We start from the raw sequence: 11,180 nt of genomic DNA, 5'->3' as shown, positions 1-11,180 counted from the left end.
AAGTGACTCCATTTTGACCTCCATTTCCAGAATAAGACCTGGAAACTCACATAAATCACCCCATTTTGTTGCCAGCCCCATTGTAGTTTTACAAAGGCTATTCTTCTGTGCCTGCGAACCAGAACCGCAAAAATGATTTCCGTTGACTCAGTGGCTCCAGGAACTGAAACTATAGATAACCTTTAAAGATAGCTAACTTGGCTCAATTTGGCTTCTGTACAAACTACTTTCCCAAGGTAGTTCCACATTCCAACATCTTAGCAGGATATGGTTTTTGCCTTTATAAGCTTGCTCCTGTACTCACTCGGGACTGCGAGATTTGGAGAGCTAATGCCCCCTCCTAACCGCAGGCTTTTGAAATAGACTCCTTGATTCGATTTTGTGACTGAAGCATCCTCTGTTCGACTCGCGGGGCACATTACAACAAGAGTTCGTCAGCAATTTTCAAGCCTGACTGGTGAGTGAAAGGTGAATTTCCCAACTGTCCTTTCCATTCTCCAGGAAAGAAAAAAAAAAAAGAAACAGGGCACGAGAGTAAATAAAGTTTCCTGGCCTCTGAGATCCCACCCAATGCAAGCGTAGAATGAGATGAGCAAAGTGAGTGGGCGAGTTAAATCGTTTGTAACAAAAGCCCATTATTTACAGATGAGAAATTTATATTGTCAGCGTAATATCTGTGAGGCTAAACAGCGCTAGAGAGTATATAAAAGCAGTGCGCTTTGGTGCAGAAGTACAGAGCTCAGGTCCCGGCTGATCTCCAGTTCCAAAGGGGGCTCGCTCTCTCTCCACCTGCCCTGTTCCACTCCTGGTATCAGAAGGTAAGATTCCTATTGAGTGATTGTAAGACTGTCTATTCTGATATGGGTGCAGTTAAGTATTTTTAAGGGGATAAAGTATTATGAATTCAAATGTTGTTCTTTCAGCTTACACTTTTCACTAATAATACATAGGGTAGAATTGAGATGAAAAAAGTGATCCAAAATGTATTTACGTAAATGTCAACACAGTGAAGCCACAAAATGAGTCTGAAAAATAATTCAATGAAAAGATATGAAGTTGAAAGAAAAACGAAGATTCAAATCAATGCACTTGTTATAAGACTTAACTGTTATGAGAACTATGTTTTTAAAATAAGGGGTAACATTTTAAAATACATTTCTTTATTGATTTCAGAGAGGAAGGGAGAAGGAGAGAGAGATAGAAACATCAATGATGAGAGAGAATCATTGATCTGCTGCCTCCTGCATGCCCCCAACTGGGGATCAAGCCCGAAACCCAGGCAGGGGTAACATTTTAAGTAGATAAATATTTTTCTTAGATTTGATTAATGTGTATATTGCTTTGAACAGAAGGCGCCTTTTACATTCAGCAGAAATGTGTCCATTAGAGAGGCTATAATAGCAATTGCTCCTTACCAATGAAAACTTATCATTTTCCAAAACAGAAGAATCAACATCATCTTTCCAATATTCAAATTTCTTATAAGTCTATCAAAAACTCAAAGTCCATGAAATCAGCTGCTTGTAAATAATACAGCACATTTGGTGTGGTGAACTAATCAATTATTGGAAATTCTTTGAATGGAGCTAAGTGAAACCTCCGATTAATAATTATCTACTATGTATTGAGAACCAATAGCAATAAATAAAATGTCTAAAATGCCCACATTCTGAAATAAGATTTTAGTAAATCTCTATAGAAACAAAATCAGATGTTCTAAAATACCTATTTAAGCCCTTGGGGACAAAGAATGGTTTTACAAAGATCCTCAATGGAGTAAATGATCAAGTGGTGTGTTTTCCCACACATACCCAGGACATATGAGAGGAAATGAGCTGATCAGTTTTAAAAAGTATGTATTTGGCCTACAACACCAATACACTTAGAGATATTATATAATGTCACCTTGCCTGTGTCTAAGAATAATCTTTCTAAAAGACTTCCTACACAGAGAATGCTATTGTTCCCATATTTTCCCTTTAAATTTGAGTGGAAATGTGTGGTTTTTACAAACCTACACATTCTCTCCTTAGGCTATCCGAATGAGGTGGAGGGGAGTAACTGGAAATTCTTCTATTATTGAATAAGATTTTGAATCTTAAATAATATAAGAATTTTCTTTCTCAGTAGTGGCATTCAAACAATTAAACTTATTCTCAAAGTTTTTTCTATAAACTTACAAATGAATGAATGAAATTTTAAAAATCAGTTTCTCTTTCAGTAGAACTCAATTCACTGCCGATAGAGGATTTGGAACATTCACTTCTGTTTCCCCCTCCATCAGCTCCCACAGCAGCAGAATAGCACATGCTTCAAATCTCCCTCCATATAGAATACAATGAAGATTGTGTAAAACCTTTAGGGACTTTGCATAGAAGGAATTATTTAGGACTAACTTGTTTTTGCAACAGTGGTATAATTCTAAAAGAAATCCTTGCTTTTTTTTTTTTTTTTAAATTCCGGGAGGCATGAATTTATAATTGAGATGTATAATCAGAAGACACTACCTACATATACAGCAAAGTTTCCAAAGTTTGCCAACTACATCAACCGAAGCATAGCAAAATGCCAAATTAGTAATTTCATGTTGATGAATGAAGAAGGGTGAATATGCAATTACTATTATGTTGCTTTGTTTAAGTAACTGCTTAATCCAAAGAGACTTAATATTTCAAAGAAAAAAAAATACCAAGGCTGGTATTCCAGTCTCCATGTTTTAGTGCCAAAGCTAGACAGTAAATATGGCTAGGATGTTAAAGAAAAGATTGATAGTTTGAAATGATAATATTTGTAAAATCCTTATTTCAAACCAAATGCCATTTGCTAAAAATACTCATTCACATTATTTATGGATAAACATAATCAAACTTGGATTGAAATCCCCACTTCTCACGGAAACATGGTGGGACTTTAGTAGAGAGAAGTCCATGGCAAATGCTGGACTTGAGGTTTCTATTCAGAAAATAGAGGAGCTTGCCCTGTGGGGATCTTCTGCCCCAAATTCATTTTAGTTCCCACCTTGCACACTGCATCATCATGCCCTTGGCATCCTGTGGCTTCATGGCGCATCCGCTTGTGGTACAAGGACAAGCAACCAGGTGTATCCCGCAACTAGGCCTAGGGTGTCACAAGCAGTGAATGACATGTCCTGGACTAAGTCCAATTATAAAACAACCTGGGGACTTCCCAGACTTCAGAAACAGGCATTAATTTTCATTATGACAGTGATCTCTTGAGTTTCTTACTTGTGATTGTTCAAGTTGCCAGAAGCATTAGTTCTTGTTGCAAATTGCTTGTCTTTAAAACAATTTTTTCCCTTTAATTTAGAACAGGTCAAAGCACCCTAAAATACCTCAAATCTGTTGGCCGCTTTATAATTACAAAGTCTAGACCAAGTTACACTATTTAAAATATAAATGAATAATACATCTGAACCGACAGCTGGTATGCCAAGTTGTAGCCCGAGGCTGCTTTAAGATGGTTGAAATGCAGTATAATGTAAATGCTTGGAAGTGAAGGACTATTAATTGAAAGCCAGACTGATAGTGAAGGGGGTGGCATTATGGATAAGGTGACATTCAGGCTAACCATATGTAGCATATCATCTACAGTGGGTATCTTAAATGTTTATCATAGACATTTTAATTCCAAATCTGGAAATGAGCCTTCTAATTATTAACAGAAGTGTCCTACATTAATGAAAAACCTTAAAGGTGGTACACATTTTTTTAAATGCTTTTTTTTTTTTTGCCACCAAAAAAATCTGGGGGGAAATATAATCTACTTTTTAAAGTATACTCAAAATAAAATAGATTTTCTTTTTATTTATAATATTTACTTCATCACAATTAAATGAATTGAGCCTGATGTGTTTAAATATGGTTGCCTTTCTCCCTCCCTTGTCTCTGTGCACCAACAGGCAGCAAAAATGAAAAGCATTTACTTTGTGGCTGGATTATTTGTGATGCTGGTCCAAGGCAGCTGGCAACGCTCCCTTCAGGACACAGAGAAGTCCAGGTATTCAATCTTTAGACTTGAACTAACATAGCATGATGGTTATAATACAGCCCGTGAAAACTATGATTTGTGAAGAGGTCTCAGTAACTGAGAGTAAATACTCTGTACAATTTTAAAAAGTTTAAAATATCATTGTGATAAAGTTGTTTCTGGAGTATAGATCTGAATATGTTGTTTCACAACCAAAGGAGTAGGCTATGTTGGAAAATGTGTTACATGGGAAATTATAGCTTGTTGAAATCTTCAGCTGATCCTATCTATCCATTCATTACTCACACACTGCATAGTAGATTATTTTAATTATTCACACCAACTTTTTCTTTTTTTATTCCTTTTTAAAAAATAACACTGTTTCTTACTAATTGTAAAAGTCATACATGTTCATGATACAAAATATGCAAAAAATGTTATGTATGTACTTGTATATAGAATATATCTCAGATCATTATACAGCTTCATATTATGCCTTTTATCTTAGCATTGTATTGTTAGCTCTTTCATATAGCATTACAAATATATATTAAATGTATGATATTTAATAGCTGCATACTATTTCATCTCATAAATGTACAATATTTATTTAGCTATTCCTCTTCTATTGAACACTTGAGTTCTTTACATTTTCCCACAAAGAATGCTGCAAATAACTTTTCTCCCTACATTTTTTTACTCTTTCCTGAGGCTAGATTTTTGGTACTAAAATTAGTGTCAAAGGGTTTGAATAAGTTTAAGTCTTTTATAATATCTTGCCAGCTTGCTTTCCAGAAAAGTCATACACATGCACACTCCCACCAGCCTTATAGAAATACTCCTTTCATAATACCCTCCCCCATATTTAACCTTTGCTGTTTTGACAGATGAGAATAGTATCTTGATTCTATTTCTGAGTATTAATCCTATTGAATATTTCTCCATATTTGCCATGGCAAACAACTGTTGATTACTGGCATGTGGATTATCCACTACACAGTTTGAAATTAGCAAGTGGGCTTTTTCTTGGCATTCTTTAAATTTTAATTGTCTTTCTCTTTCATCATCAGCTATCATGTAACCAGGTAATGGAGCTACATTTTTATATTAACACATGCAAACAAAATTCAGAACACAGATCAGCTGCCCAAATGATTTGGGATTCTTCACTCTTTTAAAATAGTCAAGTCATTGCTCTCTTCTCTCATTACTAGCAGAATCATAAGTACATTAATTACTTTAAAAAACTATTTATTTAATCTCATTTTAGTAAAGAGGAAGCCAGTTAAAAATCTGCTACCAGGACTCAGAATCAGAGTGTATTCAACTCTAATAAAGCTCTGAGATTCCCGTGGCAAACAAGGTGTCTCTCATATCAACTGAAATGCTCAAGGCACCTGCCTTTCGATTTCATGTGGCCTTGTGTTTTGTAGAGAAGATGTTTCTTGAGTGAGTCCACTCGAGGAGAGACTTAGTTGCACCAATCACTGTTCTTCACAGCTCCTTCATAGCTCCCCAGGCAGACCCACTCAATGATCCCGATCAGATAAATGAAGACAAGCGCCACTCCCAGGGCACGTTCACCAGTGACTACAGCAAGTATCTGGATACCAGGCGTGCCCAAGATTTCGTGGATTGGTTGATGAACACCAAGAGGAGCAAGTGAGAGTCTAAACCTAGCCCCAAATTTGCACACAAACGTATTACTTAAATATGTCTATAATATCTCCTGACTTTCATTATGTTATCATGCTCATCAAATAGGGTGTATAAGTTCTTTCAGCTTTGATGATTTCAAGGTTGGTAATGCTATCCTTCATATTATGCCTCTGAAAGTCCCACTTCTCTCCCTGCAAATGCCTTACCCACCCTTTAATGAAACGTAGATTTTAAATTATTTTCCCCACTGTGGTCTTAGCAATATTTACTCTCTTACCCATTTTCTATTAAAATTGAAAGCTGACTTTTTTAGACCTGAAAGGTTAGGAATCTTTTTTTTGACCAAAAGATAAGAGCAAATCCAACATTCCCTTGTAGGGTTCAAACTCATGACTGTGATCACATTTAAAGTAACCCCTAGCCAAGTTAATCATGGTAAGGAATGGAAACAGATGCAGTCATTTTCTTGTAGAATACAATCCAAGATACACATTTAAAATTATAGCCTAGCTGTACCGCATAAAGAGAGAAGAAGGCAAGTAAGAGCACAAGCCCTTTGTGAGGCATACATTTTAATGTTGGATTTTCATTGACAGTGTTGGGTTTTACGATGCATGTAGGCTACTGAAGGAAATCTTCCACGAGGGTTTCACAGAGATGGTGGAATTTCACAATTTCTTTGGAGAGTGGCCCACAGGGGAAGGGGGTTGTGCATACAAAGTAGCTGAAGGAATCTAAATATCAGGATAAGGACATAGATTTGCCTGGAGAGAGAGAGAGAATGAGAGAATGAATGAATGAATATGGATCAGCAGGAAGAATTGGAGAGGCAGAGTGGTTTACCAAAAGTTCTTAAAGTAGAGGGCATGACAGGAAAGATGGTGGTCATAGTCAGAGCAGACACTGGGAGAAGTCCCTGTTAGTGATATAGACATGGCCATTGGTGACATAAGAGAAATTTGAAAAAAAAAGAAAACAATTATCCTCATTTCTGGAAAGGTAATGCTACAATTTGGTAATCTAATATAAAATAATCCTCACTCTCAGGCGATTTCTGTTGTGTGTTTAAGATGAAACCTTCCAGGGGTAATAGATGCAGGAGGGCAGCTGGTCAACCACCTACACAGATCACATTTGAGGTTGATATGAAGTCATCATCTTAGCTTTCTTCACTGCTGTCCCATCACATGTTTCCTTTCATCCATTATCATGTAGTCCTTTTGAGGACATTTTGAGATGGTCCTTAGCTTTCCCTTGACTCATTTAACTATGTCTGACCCCGTAAGTATTAATAACAAACAGCTGCTTGTCTGCAAGCTGCATAGCACATTGCATACACTGAGGCTGAAGTAAATGCAACAGTAATAATCAATGGCACGGATAAGCAGAAGAGGTGAAAATGGGTGTGCCAAGTGGGCTAATGCTCCCCTTAATTGCTATTATCCTCTCCCATCAACCGTCAGTTCAGATAATTCATGTAGTTTCAAGATGAGTGTCCTAACTACTCTCATCTCCCAAATCTCCCTAAGCCTCTTCAACCCCAAGCTGCCACTACTTATAGGTGAGAACCATATTGCTAAAGAGATAGATCTTCAATGTAACGTTCACATTTCTTTCAGGAATAACATTGCCAAACGTCATGTTGAATTTGAGAGACATGCTGAAGGGACCTTTACCAGTGATTTAAGTGCTTATTTGGAAAATGAAGCTGTCAGGGAATTCGTTGCTTGGCTGGTGGAAAACGTAGAGAGGTAAGAGTAAGTCTGTACACTCTTATTTAACTTTATTTTTTTTGCATGATGTTGAAAACTTACACTACAGTTACCTATTTATGGATTTGACTTATAGAAGCAATTAATATAGACTCACAAAGTAAGGAAATAACTCCTATTGATGGGAGACAATCTACAAGAATTTAATATGTTTTATCTGTAGTAGCAAGTATTAATAATAGAGTCAAAAAGGTGGTATTTTTATCCCACATTAGAGTTGTGTTATAATTAGGCTATTAATTTGTCAATCCAAGACACTTTTGAGAATAGGGTGCTATTGAGAACTGCATCAGGATGATAAGCTTAAACTAGAAAAACTAGGGATAAGGAAAAAAGAAATAATGCTGAAAACTTAAAGTTTTACTTTAAGTATTTACATACGGGATCAACATATATTTGTGTTACTGTTTAGCTAATCCTATATAATAAAAGCCTAATATGCAAATCAACTGAACAGCAGAATGACTGGTGAAATGACGTGTATTGACCACAGGGGGCAGATGCTCAATGCAGGAGCTGCCCCCAGCCTACAGGCCCCAGGCCAGTCAAGGTGGGTGCCAGTGGGGGGCCCCCAATTGCCCTGCTGGCCGCCCTGCAGAGAGAGGCCACCGGTGGTGGCAGCGGGGGTGGGGCTGGCTGGCGAGTGGGCAGTGGCGACGGCAGCAGGGGGTAGGGCCAGCAAGTGGGCAGCACCAGGCCAGCCAAGGCAGGTGTCAGTGCCCCCCCCCCGCACAACCCCACTGGTTGCCCCACAAATTGGCCCTGATAGCTGGCCAGGCCTAGGGACCCTACCCAGGCACGAATTTCATGCATTGGGTCTCTAGTAATCTGATAAAGACTGAAAGGTATTAAACTTAAGATGTTTAATGAAATGACATTCAAAATATAAATATGTGCAAACACCCATATATTTAACAACATCCCCATTTTTTATGGGACTGTCATATAAATAGCCATTAAAGTTTCACAGTTGAAAATGAGACTAAGCCCATTAGGTACCTTCTTGGATCTTACCACAACCAAACAGACCCCTGAACCATCTCATTTTCTCTTGGCCATTTTGATTGACATTTGAATTGAATGAAAATGTCCAACTCAATTTTTTGTGAGATTTAAAGCAAGCTTACTGAGACTCGGAGAAATATTAAGACAAAAGGGATTGTGTTACAATTTAGCTAATAACCTGATATTGTCACTGCTTTCTTAAACATTGATGATCCAATTTACAAAATCAATGGTAAAATAGTCACTTATACTTGAGGATATTTTATAATATTTTAAAGGGGCACCAAAAAAATGTTGCTAATTAAACTAATAAAAAAAGAAAATCTAATATAGATTAAAGTTTAATCCCTTAATACTGCACTTTGCAAGGCTGTTCTAATAACCACTAGTTTTACATTTTTCTGAATTTTAAACAAAGTAATAATCTCAATAATAACCTCTGTGTTGCCAATATACTAAAATCTTTGGAGCAGCTGGACCACTGCAGAAGGCACGAAGTTATGCAGGCTGGGTTTCACATCCCTGCTCTGCTCTTTCCTACTTCCAGATTTTCCATTCTGACATGCACCAGTTCATGCAGGTTCCCGTAGTCGGCCCTCTGTAAATATAACGTCCTGTTTTCTCAATGACCCTCACATGTTACCAGTGATATGCAATCAGTAAGCATTTATTTAAAGCATTTAACCAAATACCTATTTTTATCCCCCTTTTCCTCAGGCTCCAGGAAGGCACCACTATTGAAGAGCTCCGCCGCAGACATGCAGAAGGCTCTTTCTCTGATGAGATGAACACAGTTCTTGATAATCTTGCCACCCGGGAATTTATAAACTGGCTGCTTCAAAACAAACTTATTGACAATTAGGTGATTGCATTTTAGTGCATTCTGAAAACCATCAAAACTTTCATCAATTGTATCATACAGCCACAGGTTGTTCCTTGTGTGGGGAAGAGAGTCTCTACTCTCTTGGTAGATAAGCAAAAGTATGACTCATTTAAGAATACATCATTATATTTGTTTTTACTCATTCACCCACTTACTCCAAAAACATTTCCTGAGTGTCAATTAAGGGACAGGGCATTAGGAACACAGATAAGAATAAAACATGGAAATATACATCATTCACGTAATAATGTGACATTCTATATTGCTCTGTATTTTGAATTTTAAGCACAAATAAATTTGGTATTATATACTTAATGTAATAAGAATAGTAATAAAAATCTAAACACCAAAAGTAACCACTTATCTTGATGGGTTATAACGGCTTTTTATAACTATTTATACACTTTATATTTCTTGATCGGGGAACTTTAGGATGTCATCTTTGAATGCAAATATTTAAAAAGTTCAAAAGACTAAGGGATTCATAAGACAAAAAGATTAATAAACAACTTTTACCAAAATAAATCTTTAAAATATTTCCCGGATAATTTAACTACATCATCTGAGTATGATAGCTCTGTTATATGACTGTCTTTTTCTTTTATCTTTAGGAAGTAAGAATGTCACCACTCAAGATCATCTTCATAACGTCACCTACCAGCCACATGGGATGTTTGAAATTTTAAGTTCTGTAAAATTTAAGAGGTGTATTCTGAAGCCATGTTGCTTTGCATGCCAGTGAATAAATTGTATTTTAAGGTTGTGTTGCCAAAAGAGTATAAATGGAATAAACTATTGTCAAACTATTGCTAAAATATCAGCTTTAAAATATAAAAGTGCAAACTCTCTTATTTTCTCCTTATTTTGGATGAAGTACCCTAACCTGCTTATAGTTAGCAATGAAATTGGTTTTCTATGATATAATTTGTACATATAACTTATTCCAATCACAGCATCTCTGCATTAAAATAAGGATTGGGCTGGTAGCCACAGTGGTGAAACTGGAAAGAAAACTTTCTTCTTGAAACTTTTGTCATAAAAATGCTCAGCTTTCAATATATCAAAGACATACTTAAATAAAATCTTCAAGCTTCTTTACTATTGTCTGTTTTCTCTTATTCATGCCCCCACTCCTTCCAAACATCGCTTCTTCCTGAGCCTGAAGTCCACAACCCAACTCTGGTACCCAGGCATTGCTTCTTATTGTTAACATTTTGAGCCAACATTGGAAACTCATGATATTTTATATAAATGTATTGTTTTCTGGCGTCTCTTGAAAGATTAGGACATCAGGCAACATTAGACCCACAAAACAAATGTCTTTCTGGAGAGGAATACCAGCTGCCTCCTTTTGAAGAGTCACAGCTCATTATTGTGCCCCCTACACACACACACACACACACACACTGCACGCTTATATCCGCTCATATACCCACACCCAGGTAATGTACACAGTAGGCACTTTCCCCTGGCCCACTTTACTTACGCATCTCACTTGCCTGGCACCTACTGACATTTAAGTAACTGTCATGCCCTGTACCCTATCTCCCCATCCTGCATGATCCAGTATCTTGGTCCAGTCTGATGTCATTGCCATGCCAAACACTTTTGTTTTTTATATACAGCATTGCCAACTCCCTTCCTCTCTTTTTTATTGAAATACTAGAGGCCCGATGCCTAAAATTTGTGCAAGGAGCTCAGCCCCCGCTGCCAGGGTGGCTGCCTTGGCCACCACCTGCTGTGGCTTTGTCCGGAAGGTCATCCGGAAAGACGCCCAGCCTAATTAGCATATTAGGCTTTTATTATTAGAGATAATCAGCATATAACATTGTGTAGGTTTAAATTGTACAATGAGCAAATTTTATACATTTATT

At 37.1% G+C, this 11,180-nt stretch overlaps 1 protein-coding gene across 3 annotated transcripts; it reads left to right on the top strand.

Annotated features, from left to right (window-relative positions):
- Positions 1-247: 247 nt before the first annotated feature.
- On the top strand, positions 248-10,393 carry GCG (glucagon). Of its 3 annotated transcripts, XM_054723207.1 has the most exons (7): positions 248-457; positions 2,498-2,604; positions 3,920-4,017; positions 5,488-5,649; positions 7,266-7,397; positions 9,141-9,285; positions 9,918-10,393. In XM_054723207.1, the coding sequence occupies exons 3-6, from the start codon at positions 3,929-3,931 to the stop codon at positions 9,283-9,285; spliced, it is 528 nt and encodes a 175-aa protein (XP_054579182.1). In that variant the 5' UTR covers positions 248-457; positions 2,498-2,604; positions 3,920-3,928; the 3' UTR covers positions 9,918-10,393. The 3 variants fall into 3 exon arrangements, with proteins under 3 accessions (XP_054579182.1, XP_054579180.1, XP_054579181.1); XM_054723205.1 differs by lacking the exon at positions 2,498-2,604; XM_054723206.1 differs by lacking the exons at positions 248-457; positions 2,498-2,604 and adding an exon at positions 645-818.
- Positions 10,394-11,180: the final 787 nt, after the last annotated feature.

This window comes from Eptesicus fuscus, chromosome 11 (genome assembly GCF_027574615.1).
Source record: "Eptesicus fuscus isolate TK198812 chromosome 11, DD_ASM_mEF_20220401, whole genome shotgun sequence".
Lineage (NCBI taxonomy): Eukaryota > Metazoa > Chordata > Mammalia > Chiroptera > Vespertilionidae > Eptesicus > Eptesicus fuscus.
This window is presented reverse-complemented; position numbering and strand designations above follow the sequence as displayed.

Coding starts and splice junctions, on each gene's coding strand:
- GCG (XM_054723205.1), top strand. CDS start 3,929: ATGAAAAGCATTTACTTTGTGGCTGGATTATTTGTGATGCTGGTCCAA. Junction 4,018..5,487: donor CAGGACACAGAGAAGTCCAG/GTATTCAATCTT, acceptor TGTTCTTCACAG/CTCCTTCATAGCTCCCCAGG. Junction 5,650..7,265: donor ATGAACACCAAGAGGAGCAA/GTGAGAGTCTAA, acceptor CATTTCTTTCAG/GAATAACATTGCCAAACGTC.